Source organism: Sander vitreus, chromosome 2, assembly GCF_031162955.1.
Source record: "Sander vitreus isolate 19-12246 chromosome 2, sanVit1, whole genome shotgun sequence".
Taxonomy (NCBI): Eukaryota; Metazoa; Chordata; class Actinopteri; order Perciformes; family Percidae; genus Sander; species Sander vitreus.
In genome coordinates this window covers 24,387,425-24,403,098 of record NC_135856.1, presented here as the reverse complement: position 1 = coordinate 24,403,098, position 15,674 = coordinate 24,387,425, and the positions used below count along the sequence as shown (strand labels likewise).

At 38.5% G+C, this 15,674-nt stretch overlaps 1 protein-coding gene across 8 annotated transcripts in view; it reads left to right on the top strand.

The window, feature by feature from the left end:
- Positions 1–14,974, top strand: part of inpp4b (inositol polyphosphate-4-phosphatase type II B) — a 144,988-nt gene extending 130,014 nt beyond the window's left edge. For 7 of the 8 annotated variants that reach the window (XM_078262421.1, XM_078262428.1, XM_078262444.1 and 4 more), the window contains 8 exons: positions 1,376–1,548; positions 2,207–2,330; positions 2,889–3,015; positions 4,434–4,574; positions 5,037–5,134; positions 5,940–6,052; positions 6,908–7,062; positions 9,153–9,349. In XM_078262421.1, coding sequence (XP_078118547.1) covers positions 1,376–1,548; positions 2,207–2,330; positions 2,889–3,015; positions 4,434–4,574; positions 5,037–5,134; positions 5,940–6,052; positions 6,908–7,062; positions 9,153–9,327 — 1,106 coding nt within the window. In that variant the 3' untranslated portion in view covers positions 9,328–9,349. Of the gene's footprint in view, positions 1–1,375; positions 1,549–2,206; positions 2,331–2,888; positions 3,016–4,433; positions 4,575–5,036; positions 5,135–5,939; positions 6,053–6,907; positions 7,063–9,152; positions 9,350–13,830 lie in introns of those variants that run through there. The other variant, XM_078262436.1, reaches the window with a different exon arrangement.
- The last annotated feature ends 700 nt before the right edge of the window (positions 14,975–15,674 follow it).

Genomic DNA, 15,674 nt, shown 5'->3' with positions numbered 1-15,674 from the left:
TTGGAGTAATCTTTCTCTGCATTATGTTTCACTCCAACATCCTGTTCCAACAGGAATTACACCACATTAAGGGAGTAAAATGACCAAGTGTGATGTGTCTTTTACGCAGTAAATGTAAGGAGCCCTTTTTTCTTGATGATGAAACAACCAGCGCAAGCAGCCCTCAGTTTGCTATTTTCCTGGCACAGGTGGGAGATTCACTCAGTGAAAATAAATGGGTGATTCTTACAGTATTTGTTGTAAACAGCTGTGTAACACTGTATGAAATCCTTCTTCTTCAGTTCATAAATTCTCTGCAGCCATCTGATTGCAGCAGGACAGATATGTTTATAAATCTGCAGCCTTTGATTTGAGAAGTGCTTGCCACAGCGTGGTCCCATTACACACAGCTGTTCACTGTGTTTATCTTGATTAAATTACATGCAAAAACAACACCAGTCTGTTAAAAACACCACAAACACCTGTACACACATCAGATTGGTTGGTTGTGACTATTTATTTTGTGTGTTTATGCGGGAGACATCAGATTACTGGGGCTCATTAATTCTGTTCATCATTGCCGCCTTTCCAACTTTTTTTGACAAACATGATGTTTGATGTTTTATTCTTGAAATATATTATGGTGCAAATGCTGGTGTGTCACATCAATTACGGTATGATGTGAATGTTTAGGACGTAATGTAGTGTAGAATTATGACTTAAATAGTGCCAGGTTGATGCAATCACATTAACGGCTTCAACAAACTATTTGTTAAAATGAATGATATCGTCAGCATACTAATTAACTGTTAAGAAACCCCACACCATCTGCTTTTGGCTGCAGATTTGTGATGGTGTGTGTTTATGTCATGCCACTAGCCAGACAACTATCATTTCCTGGGAGAGTGTAGAGCTATTGTTTAATATCATACTTCACTGATTTGCACAGCTTTTTCAGAGCTATGAGACAAGTGATGTGACTGGTTGAGAGTGTATTTATTGCTGTTATTCGTTATTATCACCACACCCACGATATATATTTCTACTTCAACCAGCCCTTTACACTTTGCACTGCTGCACTTACATGAAGGCCTGAGGCCATGTTTTATTTTATGTTCATACAAAGTTTAATATGTTTTTGTATATGGGTTTCTCAAGTTAACAGCTGGCCAATTCTTTCCTTTGATCAGCTTGAAATGTTTGTATGTGCTTGATGTTTTTCTTACCGGTAGTTACTCCCCATTTTCAAGGAAACATAATGGCTAAACCGGTTTCACCTCACAGATAAACGGCATGTTGTTTTTGGCTGAGAACACAAGAGTTAAGACATGTTTAAATCTACAACCACATCAACTCTGTGTACCCCTACCCCTTTTTATCCTATATTTCTCTGCAGGCGACTGGAGGGAGCAGCTGCGTCCTCTGGTGACCAGGTTAAAGGAGTGTGTGATGGAGGTGGTGGAGAAGGCAAAGAGAGCCATGACTTTTGTGCTCCTGCAGGAGGCAGCCTGCAGCATTCCACAGGGCTTCCTCCTCCAACAGAGGCGAGATGTGGTCTTCAGTCAAGCAGTAGGTAGCCACACTGAGATAATAAACAACTCTAAAAATCTTCAGTAAATTTAGTTAGTTTATCTGACCCTAGTAAATGTTTAATTGTAAATGCCCTCTGTTCACAAAACTAACAATCCTTCACTTCGTAAATTAAAATTGTAAAGAAATACTTAGACTTTTTACTTTTTAATTTTAGTCAATTGAACTGTAAAATAATCTAATTGTCTGTCCTTTGTGATCCAAAATGCAACTCACTTTGCCATGCTAAACTTGTGCCTAGCTTGTCCAAACAACATTAAAACCTTTTTTAACAAATCATTAAATGTTTACATACGGGGCGTCCTCTAGCTCACCCAGTAAGAGCGTGCGCCCCATGTAGGCTGAGCCCTTTGCAGTGGTCCGGGTTCGAATCCGACCTGTGGTCCTTTTCTGCGTGTCATCTCCCACCTTTCCTGTCTATTCACCGTCACTCTGAAATAAAGGGGAAAAAAAGCCCCACAAAAATCTTAAAAAATGTCCCCATACACTCAAGTCTTGAAGCGTTACATTTTTTTAAAGCTCATAAATTAATTTGCTCACCGCTTGCTTCAACAAACTGTTGACAAAAATCTTCATCATTAGAGAATTACAAGTGTGTGTGTGTGTGTGTGTGTGTGTGTGTTTGTTTGTTTTGCAGCTGGCAGCATTAGCCTGTGGTTTTGTCATGAGGCTATATGCAGGAATGCAGGACCAAGGCTTCCTGAGGCAGCTCCACCTAGTTGGCCTGGTTGCCCAGTTTGAGAGTCTGCTCAGCACCTACAGTGAGTCATTTTTTAAGATTAAAAGAAAGAAATGGCAACCTCAAAGCCTCTGAACACAGCTGTTTTGCTTTACTTTTATTTGAGTAACAAATCACAACATGTAGCAAATGAGTCATTAGTTTTGTTGGGCCTTTATTACAGGCACTTTTATAACTTGGTTTTATACAACATGTTCTAGGTGAAAGTTCACCAGAGTATTATGGATAGATTCAGATCAATACAGAGACTAGAGATTGACTTTAAGGGAGCTCCTTGTAAAATATGAGTACCATGCAGCTCCTTCATGCTAGTTTGACAAAGCTCATGATTCACCTCTCAAGGAAGTGAAATGTATTGGTCAGCAAAAATAAAAGCTGAAAGACAGCTTATTCCTTAACCCATTTATATGATAAAAGCAATGCATCTTCAGTATCATATGGGCAGTTTCTGAATTATATTCATCATCCGGATTTAACTCGGAAAGTTAAAGCCGACCTTAACTCATTTTGAGTAACTAAAAAGACGTTTGACGAGCAAGTATTAAATCACTGCTAATCTTGTTTTGTCGAACCGTTTAAGGTGAGGAGATCGGGATGCTGGAGGACATGGAGGTTGGAATCTCAGACCTGCAGAGAGTCACGTTCCAGATTACAGAAGCCAAGACAGATGACCTTAGTGACCTCCAGCCTTTAGTGTGTGGCCGGCGGTGAGACATCATCTCCTTCTCTGCTTGCTTTTCTTTGTTTGAACATAACATGTTTAATTTGTCTCTTCATTAGAAAAAACTACTGACTCGATTTTCATAAAACTTGGTAGAAGGGTGTGGCATGGGATAAGGAAGAACCCATTATATTTTAGGATCACGCGGCAGATACACACACATTTATTTCTCACTTTCAATGACATTGCAAAATGGGGCATTGAATGTGTGTTCAACGCGTGGTGTCGGAATAATCAGAAAAATTCACACTTCCTTAACATTGTAAGATAGCGCACGCCTTGGCCCTTCCAGTTTCTTTATAATTTCTTTAAAAGGCTCGACATGTAACTGCAATTTCTTAGAAAGGTTTAGGGAAAAAGAAAGCAATTAGGTGTGTAGTTTGTAAACACTACCCAACTATGCTACAACTGTGTAATTTTTTTTCTTACTGTGAAAAACTACAAAATCCTGCAAATGAACATATTCATTTTACCTGCCCAAGGTCTGAGGACTGAAACGCTCTTAATGAAGTGATTAAAATGATCAACAGTGTGCAAGCGTTTTGGCTTTTCCTCAGTTTTTTTTTTTTTTTTAATGAGTGGTTACTTTTACTTAAATTCAACCCAAAATTCCATGGTTCTTTCCAAAACACTCGCATCAAGGAGCATGTCAGAGTAAAACATTCTCTGCATAATTCCTTACTGTATATTTAACCCTGTACAAAGGTTTCAGTCTAACATTAGTATTATTATTAACTAATTATTATATTATATTAACAACAATTGTGCTGACCTTTGAAACCTCATCTTCCATGTTTTGACTTTCACCCAGACAGAAACCTCCTTTATTATTTCCAGAGCCGGGTGTTTTCACAACAAGAGGTTCCAGATCAAATATTGACTATTCACTATGAGAATACACTGGTGTTATGATGAATTTTATATGACCTTGTAGAGACATATAAGTATGTGAAATATATATATATATATATATATATATATATATATATATATATATATATATATATATATATATATATATATATATATATATAGTTTTGAATCTTGGCAGTTTGAATACCGTCCCCCTTCTGCAGTAAATAAATACTGTAGTTTACTTGTACGACATTTGCCAGTCAGTTATGTGAGCCGGTCACTGTGCATTATGCCAAGTGTGATAAGATGATACACGCTCTTACTCTTGCCCCACCCCCTCCATGTCAATCTGTAAAGCAATCTCTTTCACACACTTAATTTCTCTCTTCTCTCATGCATACACACAAACAGTCTCTCTTGGTACAGCTTGCTCAGGCCTGTCTTTATGTGTCAAATTCTACAGCATTGCAGAACCTATTGAATTTCTGTTTAATCATGTTTCTGTTGTCTCTTTTACCTCCCCTTTGTTTTTCTTCTTCCTGCATTCAGAGACCACTTCACAGTAGAAGTGCCATTACCACGACTGGTTTTCCAGACCTTGCCAGAGGAGATCAAGGAGGGCAAGCCTCTACGAGTATTCCCGGTGCTGTTTAACGTGGGCATCAATGAACAGCAAACAATAGCAGAGAGGTACTGCAGACAGTCCTTGTTCACTCCAATCTGTTGCACTTAACGCAAGCAACATGTTAACTAAGGCCAGTGTGGTCTAAAACTAATCAATATCACGTAATAACTGTAGTCGTGCACAGCGTCTTCTTTATGATTCATTCTTGCAAAGTGCATCTATATCCAAAAATTTAAATTAAAATAATCCTTCTGTGCTTGAAGCATTCAAAACTCTAATGGCATACTCACTTTTCCTCATAGACAAAGAACTGCTTAACATGTAAACATGTTGTATTTACTTATGTTAATTGGTTGAAAATGTTTTAACAAAAAAAACAAAGCAACTATTTTCATGGTTTATCTTCTTATTTCAGCTGCATTTAGCATTCGCTTGGCTATATTGTAATTTCGAATGATAAACTGTTATTTGTTAAACGTCTTGGTGATGCTCCACCATAGCCCTCATTCTCTCTGTCATTCTCTCAGGTTTGGAGATATCTCTCTACAAGAAAGAATAAACCAGAGGAACTTTGAGATGTTAGAAGCCTATTGCAAATCATTAAGTGAACAGGTGCCACTAGAATGTAAGTGCACAAATGTTTCTTTTTTCTTTTTTTACCACGGACAAATACTCTATCTTTGTCAATCTTTGAAAAATACTATAGGACTTGTGTTCCAGGCCCCACTGCTGCAGCAAAGCGACTCTTGCAGTAACAAAGATGTTGGGGGAAAAAAAACTGTATTGACAAATAACTGTTTAAAACTGTTTCAATATGCATTGCGTATCTAATGGAGTTTACCACATCAGGACAATTTATACAATGTCACTTTATCAGTTATGAAGCGAATCTTTGAATGTAATCATCTATAACAAAGTGTGTTAAAGGTGCAGTAGGTAAGACTTATAAAACTAACTTTCTGTCATATTTGCTGAAACTGACCCTATATTCGAATAGAACTACATGAAGCAGGTCATTTAAAAAAAAAAATCTGGCTCTTCTGGCACCACCTACAGCCTGCAGTGCGATTTACAAAAATCCACAGCTCCCTGTTCAGATGCACCAATCAGGGCCGGGGGGCTCATGCGCACGCATTCATTCTCCCTTGTGGGGGGAGGGGCTTAGGAGACCGTTTGGGCTTTAGCAGAAAGGGGGGAGAGACTGAGAAGTTGTCGATGTTCAAATTCTTTGGCTAAGTCCTGGATCTTCGCAATCCTACCTACAGCACCTTAAGTAAATTGTTTTCTTTTTGTCTGCTAACACATATTACGCCATTAGAACCTGCATTCAGCCCTGAGTGGCAGCCTGTTCTCAAACTTTTATCTTCACCAGAACAAAGTATGAAACAGAACCCCTCACTGGCAATGTGCTTTGTGCTTTTTATCAACAGGTCTACCATGTTTTCAGACACCAACTGACATAAAGGAATTACTTGAAACCCTGGGCCAGAATGTAGTTACAAAGAAGAGAAAGAACGTGGAGATACTGTGGATTGCTGGAACAGTGAGCACTGTTTTTATTGTAACTTTTTGTCCTTGTCAAGGAAGACAGTAGTCCATGAACCGTATAAATAAACATCCTCTCTTGCATAACCAGGGTAACTGTGATCTGTAAACACTTAGATGCAGTCTAATATGACGTTTTTGACATTTTGACATTTCATGGGCTTTAATGGAAGCTGAACAAAAAGCCTGAGCATGATGGATTGACTTTGGAAGACGATACTGCATAGACGCTGACCTTCAACCTGATATTCAGTATCTGTCAATGAATTGTTATACATGTTCTTACAGTGATTGTGATTCACAGAACAGTCTTGTCTTGTTTCTGTTCAAACAAGACTAAGAGTTTACAACCATGCTAGCAGCTCTGTGCTGATGTTAGATGAAATAATGGTCATGTTTATCATCTTAGTTTTGTGTATTAGCATTCTAACATTTGCTAATTAGCACTAAACAAAGTCCTGCTAAGGCTGATGGGAAAGTCATTAGTTTTACATACGTAATCATAAAACAAAGTATTGTACTGATAAAAATGTTGACCTAATGATGGTGCTAGATCCTCTGGGGATCATGAATGTCTCTACAAAGTTTAGTGGCAATCCATCCAATAGCTGTTGAGACGATAGTAGATTTGACCACAGTAGTGGATCGACTGACCGTCAATGCCGCTAGCATGGCTAAATAGGCACCATCAACAATCTCCAGGGTTGGATGATACTCAAATTTGCAATTTATGTCAAAAAGCAAATGTAAAACCAGGCACAGTTTTCTTACAAGATGGGTCAATTGCTGACAAAAAAGGAACAGTTCACATTAATGTTAATTAATGTGTTTTTTTTTCTCCACTACCTTCCAGATCTGCCGAAGGTTAAATGGCATCAGGTTTACCAGCTGTAAAAGTGCCAAAGATCGGACATCCATGTCTGTCACATTAGAGCAGTGTGCCCTCCTACGTGACGAACACCAGCTCAGCAAGGATTTCTTCATCCGTGCTCTGGACTGTATGCGGAGGTAAGACCTTATAAATATATTATGGGTGCAAGTTATTGTTCCAATAAATCCCAAACATGCTGCATATAAAAAGTCATTCATCCAAATAACATAAAGGCAAAGTTCTCTACTTTGCCTTTATGGACAGAGAAAATGTGCTGGTTTCTTTGGATAATCCACAGACCTCACTCTGAACTGTTTTAATTGGAACTACTTTCTATAAAAGAAATAGTTCCTATAAAAGCGATAGACAATGGATTATCCAGAGTAGCCAGGATGTTGTTTCTGGAAAGACACAATGTTGGGTTTTTCAACTTGATTAATTTTCAGTGCTTCGAGGAGCACAAATAAAATACCATTCACCTCTACTGTGTTGGGTTGTTAGCAGAGTTTTCAGTGAAGATATCTCAACTTGTAATACCTAAACTATCAGCATGGCTAGATACTACAAGAGGCAAGTGAAAAAAATTGGGTAAACTGATCCTTTAGCCAAAATTGCCAAAGATTTAGCAATTGCATTCTGTAATACTTTAATAGACATGTTACTACAAACGTCTGGTTGAAGTAATAACCTGCACCCATAACACATTGTATGAGCAAAAGCTGGGTCCACCGCACACATCAAAGACATGTTGTCTGCACCTTCTCCTCCCATCTTATCACCGTTCGATGTGCCAGTAAAAACATTATCATGTGTTCCCTTCACCATCACCACCTCACACATTCAAAGGCAACCATGCATGTTCCTATCAGTGCTGCAGGGACACTGCTGCCTTTATTGTTTGTGTGTGCCAGCAGAGTAAACATCTACATCTGCGTCTGTCTGAATCTGATAAGTTCTAAATTTAGAACTTTGTTAAGGCTTTTGGTGAAGTGCTTATCTAAAATGCCTGTGGTAATGACCTGTGCAGGCCAGCGGATGGCCGTTGTGGTGAACACTTTATTTGAAGGGGTATGCATAACCATGACATGACACCTGTTATGAACCTGTTATGACACTTTTAATGTCAAGTTGGCATTGTTTGAGATGTTTGTGTTATGGAAATGTTACATTAACCTAGACAACATAGCCTGACAGATAGCTTTAGGCTACTTGTTGCAAAGTGAAAGTGAAATAGAAAGTCTGTTTATTTTCCTTGGCCCCGTGGAAGGAAAACCTGGAAAGAAAACCAACAACAAATATTGTCAATGTGTTAGATGAATAAGAGGACGGGACATTACATGACCAAAGATACAAATAACAACTGGTCACAACTCAATCACTCAACATATTCTACAACTAGGGTCAGAAATTTGGTGGTTTGTACATGCAACAACAAAGCAGATTCAGTGCATACAGTGTCTTTAAGTCTATTCTTCTTGTCAGTGTAGCCATCAGGTGTTTGGCTAGAGAGTAGTTGGCTGCTGTTTCTATCACTCCAGACTATGGCTAACTAAAACCTCCAGGTATGTGCTTGTCTGTCTTTTCCGAGTTCCATTATCCACACAGGCTAAACATCCTTCCTTACATGGACCTTCTGCACCTGTCCTATGGTCCTGATTATCCTGAAAGGAAGCAGTTTCATTCTTTGATAATGATGTTTTCTGTGCTGCTGGCAGTGAGTTAAGTCTGGCATAAACACAGTGTGAATGAAGTCAAATGCTATCCAAAAGAAAATCGAAAACTAGTGTCACAAACCCCTACCGTAAACAAGGATTCTTCCGCTCTAGACTTAAGTGAATGCTTATCAGCTGGATCAGATGTAATGAAAACACATTCTACATAAAACCTTCACTGTAAAATGTGCATCAAACTGCATGACTCCTCTCTGCATCCTCTGCCAACCAAGTCATTTCATTATGTAGCTTAACATGCAGCTTTTCGTGAGCCTGTTTCTTACATGTCTGCTCCGTCATTGCTGCCTGCTTGTCTGTGGCTGTGGCTCTTTGAAGCAAAGTCTGTACCAATGGCTCTGTGTCTAAGTGGGCCTTCTGGTACCAGCCTGTATGGGCTCTTAAGTGATCAATCTGTGCTAGAAGTACCACTTAGACAGCATCTAGACTGTAATAACACCGCAGTGTTTTGATCTGTCTCTGTTCGTTCTGTTTCACTCTGATGGGCGCCCCTGCAGTCGGCTGACCCAGGGAGACATTGGGCAGTGGGAGGACCCTGAGGCTGGCGCCGTGACAGAGAACAAACCAGCGTCCAGACACTTTTACCCCATTGCCCTGCTGCTTGTTAGCTCGCACTTACTGGTTGTGTGGCTCATTTTAAGTCTTGTTTTTCTGCTTGCAAAATATCAATAAATTGCTGACAATGCCATCTCTACTTACTCCTTTATTCTGTGTTTGCTGGTTATTCTTCTATGAGTAGTTTTAGTGTGATTTGACTGACTTTTACCTATGAGGGTTATTAGCAAGTGGTTTAATATCAACCTCAAGCTGTTGGGTGTTAATCACCAAATAAATTGTATTTAAATCAGATGGTATTAGATAACTGTCAATTAAGTTTCCTCTTTCTTGTTTCGTCAGGAATATTTTATCCGACAAACTTTAGGTAAGTCCTTAATATCTGACAAGAACAAACTTACCAAAGACTAATGTTAGCGTTAGGTTTACACTAACTGCATATCAATATACATACAATTCATATTAACTCTCAGACATCTTCATTTAAGGTTAATGGATAAGCCTGACATTAATCTATACTTTTCTACCATGTCTGTCACCCAGCCCCAAACCCATTGATTCCTACTTTAAAAGGATTTAAAAAAAAAAAAAAGGTCACAAATTTACACTTTCATTTCTAAAAAAATAAAAAATAAAATAGTTCAGTAATTTCTGGGAACTGTAATTTTCTTGAAATCATTACTCAAACAGGAATAAATTAGTTTGGGACTACTTTTAACTGCTTTCACTGTACTCTCAGATGGTCTGTGACAACGCAGGTCTTCCTATTTATTTTGAATGGGGGAAGTGCTAGGCTGTGGTGGTGGGGGTCATATGGGGGAGCCGGAAAAAGAAAATGCAGTAGCCTACCAACGTCACCCTGCGGTGGCCAATCATGTAACCAGCAATCAGAGTATCACTCACCCATAGCAATACTCAATTTGGATACTAAACAATGCTTTCATGCCTTCAAGTCTTACCCTTTAACTCGTAACATCAAATGAAACAGAAGCTCTATGTGAAAGTGATGAGTGAAGTTTCTTCGAGGATTATATTGCTGAGAAGGATAAAACAGTGGCACATAAACGAAAAAGTACAAAATATTGCATGTCTGGAAGTGTGAGTTGTCGTGTACAATTTTACGTTGTACATATGTTGTGTCAAAAAGGTGAAAATATTGTCGTTAATTGCATGTCTTCTTAAGCTGCAGTTCATCTTAAGAAGTCTCTGCCACTGTAGACATCTCTTTTTTAACACCTGCGGTTGCGTAATCCTGTCCTCAAACTTGAATAATTTGCTTTTGTGTCAGCAGCACATGTACAGTAAAAGTCTTATATAGTTTAGAAGATCCCTGTGCAGCTCATGCTTCGACCCCGAGACTGAAACTTGAACCAGTGGACATTGACCAGAGTACAAAGGGAAAGTAAAAACTTTCCTCCTTTTAACTTTTGGTTTTGGTAATTTATTCAGCCTCTTTGCAGAGATCGAATAAATGGCCAAAACCACATCACATAAAATGTTGTGTCTCACTTATCTGTCCTAATATCTAACAGTGCAGATAGTTTCAGTTTCCCTCAGAAGTTATGACATCTCCACCACTGAGACTTCCACTACCCTATCCTACAATGTATTATGGGCGAATGACATTTGGTTTGTGGCTCTACAAGCATAAAGAAATGACGTTAATAGCAGAATGTTTCTCCAGAAACAATGTCCCACTTGTACCAGTTATGAACAGGCTACTATACAGTAGACAAGAAACCTTGATTCATGATTTGAGTGAAGTGACCCTTAAAGGAAAAGTTGGAAGGACATAAGGCCTGTTATGTATTGATTAACGGCAAAACATTGCAGTCTATCAAACTTTAATGGTATCCCAGAATTCAGATGGTCTCACTTTTTTTACAGGCCGTTTTAATGCTTTAACATGGTGTTTTAATCCAATAAAAACAGTACAGCAAAAAACGCATCTGTGAAGCTTGTAGTCTTAATTATATGTTGAGAACATGTCACAGATGAGCTGAAGTATTTGTAGGTCATAGTTGTGGTGAAGGTGTTGTATTGGATTGCATGTAGTTTTTTAATTTTTAAGTATTTATGACAGTGGTTTTTCATTGTTTTGGCTGGATTTCCCACACTGTTTATCTAATATGGATGAAAATCTTCAAATTAAGCATGCATGTTATCACTATAATCAAAACAAAACATAAAACATACAGCACTTCATATAGTGTGGAAGAACAAGTATTAGCTGTTGCACCTTACAATAAAATGCTAACCTTTGCACCTAGAAGCACCTTCACAATCACTTCCTTTTTCAGGTGCACATCAGTTACACTTGTCTAAATCCTGAAAGGCAATACTCGTCACTCGTTTGTCATGTTTCTGGAAAGCTAACCGTCTAGCTCTTGCCCAACACCACATTATGCTTTCAAACAGAAATATATGTCTGAAGCATTAGCAGACACGAGTTAATACAGTGTCACAGCACTTTAAGGTACTAAAACCTGATTAAATGAGCCGAGTCTTGGCTGAAAGGTAGTTTTTTTGATTTATGTAACTACTATTTTTAAATCTAAATGATATGAAATGAACATAATGATCCACATAATCATCCGAAGCATTAAAAAAATCATTAAACAGGAAAGTGCTTCACTGGAACATGTTAAAATACAACCGTTTCTTTGGACAATTGAGTCCCGGTGAAGGAAGAACATATTCTTAGTAAAAAAAAGTCAGTCTTTACCCCTGGCATTGACTGGTGCTGAAAACAAATTAATCACACAAAGACTATAGTAGAATATTTAATACAGCATGGCCCTGACAATTCTGGATTCTGATTGGTTGGAAGGTTTAACAGGGACACTAATGACGCACGTGTTTGTTTGCAGTTCTAAATACGTATGCCTGTTTTAGACTGTAAGTAAAGATAGCAACAATGAAGTTTAGCTAAAGAGTAAAGGGCTTAGGATAATTTGTGTAACTGCCAACAACAACAACAACAACAACCACAAAATGTATATAATTAGCTCAACTACAAGTTTCATTTCAAATGTTTTTGATATTTGTGTGATTTTTAGTTGAGGTCAAGCTGGTAGCCTAGCAACATCTAAGGGACAGCTGCAGGGAGGGGAGGGGAGAGGACAAGAGAGGAAATGCGACCAAAATATAAAGATGTGGAGAAGTTGCAGGTCCAGATCTCAGGGAAATATGTATATCTTCATATTAGGGAACACATACATTAAACAACTGTACTTATTTAGGAATGAGTTCCACTGGAAGTTTTAACTCAACAATAAATGAACGGAGAGAGAAAGCACACTTTCACTTGATGCAGTAAAAAGACAATTTTACATTCAAATTCAAATATGTCTCAAATTATTTGAATCTGTCATATAACCAATTCTCCTCTATGGTAGTTAGTGGGGTCCTCTTTCTTACCAGAATGTAGCCCAATTGGAAATTATACATTTAGAGTTCTGCAAACGCATCTCGCAGGTGCACAGAAAAACCACGAGCAATGCCTGCAGAGCTGAATTAGGACTATACCCATTATTCATTAACATTCAGAAAAGAGCAAGCAAATATTTGCTTCATCTTAAAAACAGTGAGCCCCACTTATAGCCACAGAAAACCATGTAATGCCAACAGAAAACCATGTAATGCCAACAGAAAACCATGTAATGCCAAAAGCTAAGCAAAAAAAAAAAAAGTGTCCCATCACTCAGCTGGTCCTGACGCTAAGTTGACTTTCTAACCCTGTTCTGCCTCTACCAAACATTTGAGAAAACAATCTCACCACAAGGCCCATTCAGTAGCTTCTCTGGATTTTCCTCTCATATCCCCTGGTCTTCAGCAGCAGACTGGGTTTGCCTAGCCTGGCTCTGCCCTCCTACGTACTTCCGCTCAATTTTCATTTTCCTTCAGTACTCCGTCTGGGTTTGCGGTATATTCACGGGTTTTCTTCAGTCAAATCTTTACCGGTCCAATCAGCGAACAGATGGAGTGGCTGAGAACCATGACGTTTAGGTCATGTGCTAGTTTGAGTTGTAGTTCCGTAATGGCGGCGGAGAAAGATGCAAGCGAAGCCATTCGCTCCGTTGTGGCAAGGCTGCCGAATATCCAGATGTTAAAGCCCAAGCAAGAACAATCTTTGCTGAGTTTTGTTGGTGGCCATGATGTTGTGGCCCTCCTCCTCACGGGGTTTGGGAAAAGTTTGATTTTCCAGCTCGCTCCGTTAGCGGTGAAGGAGTTGGCTAAGGCGAAACACTAGCGATGCTAAGCCAACGTCACAACCAAACGTTAGCGATTGGTTATGGCAGATCCAGAGTGGCTCTGGGCAGATCCGACTCTCTGTACAAATGAAATGTACTAGATGGACACTTGAACGAAAGTTGTAAAATGGAGTCTCAAAGTGGTAATCAGAAGTTGTGAGCGGCAACAATGGCTGTCTCAGGTGATCTCCGCACAAATGTGATATATATATACAGTAATTTATGGCTGATGGTTTAGAGACCAAATTAAATTGTATTTTGTGTTTATCATCACAAACCTAATTTAAAAACTCATTCATGTTTACTTTTTTGTTTTTCTTTCTTTTTTTCCCTCATTCCCTCTTCACCCTGTTTATTTGATCACCAGAGAAGGATGTCGGATTGAGAACGTTCAAAAGAATATTAAATGCAGGAAATATGCCTTCAACATGTTGCAGCTGATGGCCTTTCCCAAGTGCTACCGACCACCAGAGGGAACTTACGGCAAAGTTGACTCTTGAGGACGTAAGCCATGTACTGTAAAACCAGTCATTGTGTGTTACCAAAGTAGTTATTTTGTCATGGCCTAAGCAGTGCAACTGTGTTGGCAAACCATAGTTTGTCTAGAGTCTTTGTGTGGCTGTACAGTATGTTAATGATTTGTTTTAAGATGTTAAGCCGTTCATCCTGCATTTGTGTATATGAAGAAGTGTGTGTGTGTGTGTGTGTGTGTGTGTGTGTGTGTGTGTGTGTGTGTGTGTGTGTGTGTGTGTGAGAGAGAGAGAGAGAGAGACACACAACAGTATTAACTAAAATTTTCTGAGCTATTTTAGAGGTGATTCAGTAAAAACTTCGAGTTGAGAGTATTTTTTATTAAATATGCTGTTCCCAAGGTCGAGAATAAACTTCCATGCTACAGTGATTTTTGAATGGGAGTATAAACCCCTGTCTACATTGACTTGGAAACAAACCGTTTATAGCCTAATTCCATGTTTGGATGCACTTTTACATAATGAAAGTGCAGATTCAGAGCTGAAAGTGTCCTGCTGTACAGGAATTTGTACATTTCTGCAGTTCTTGATCAGCTGATCTGTACATTTGTATGGCATCACATATTCAAGTCTAAACTTTGCCTATATTGTTTTTGACTGTTGCAGACATATTTTCATTCATTTATAATAAGTAACATATCAGTATTTCAAAGCACATGTTGAATCCTGTTTTCTAACTCATTCCATTCTCTTAATGGTTGCACTTAATCTTTTTCCATAATCTTTTTATATCTCCAGGTACAGGCCAGTGAAACCACATGAAGTACAGGTTTAAAGTTAGAACAGAATGAGAATATTGGACCATCATTTCTGAATGCTATATTTACAATTCAAATATTTATTTTTGTATTCTTAAACAATTTTTTTTTATTCTAAGGGTTGATACCTTGGACCTTAATGCATGTTTGAAATGTATTTGTTGTGTTGTACATTGGACATTTACAATTGTCCATTTGAAATAAAATAATGGATTGATGTGGATATTTGTGATTGTATGATTATATGTGTTCAATTTCACAGGTGTGTGTTTAATTGAACAAGTAAACTGCTACAGTTAAATTTGTCATGATTGATCAATTCATCATTATTTAATCCATGTGTACCATTACAACTAGCAAGATATATTAAATTAAAACTAACACTCAAAGAAATGAAAAGATTGTTTTTTGTCTGGATAAAATAAAAGTAACCTTTAAAATGTATTTTGCATGTTTTAGGTCTTTGATCGGCAGGCCATCATATGCAGCTTACTGAAAAGTGCTAATGACATTAAGGTAATATCTGCGGCCTTGTCAGAAGGGGAGCTTCGTGTAGGAGTGTGTCTTCAAGCATCATGGAAAGGTAGAACTTTCATGCTACTCCTTTCTGTTCAAGGTGAAACAAAAATTGTTTCTTGGCTAAATCTGGATGTTTTCTACTTACCTTCAGTGTTGTTGTTCCTTACTGGTGGAGCTGATTTGTAACCATTTTCTTTGGTGTTTCCTTTATACTCACTGAACTTTCTACTTTTCCACTGATCAGGTTGGAATTTGTTTTGGCGTGAGTTGGTGGGGTAGGGGTTTGGCTCAGTTCTCTGTTGGTTCTGACCTCAGATCAAGGTGGTTTGAATACCCATGACCTGCGTTTGTCTTTTGCGACCAAGGCTGTCGCTGCGCATTGGTATGAGGGTGAGCTCAGATGG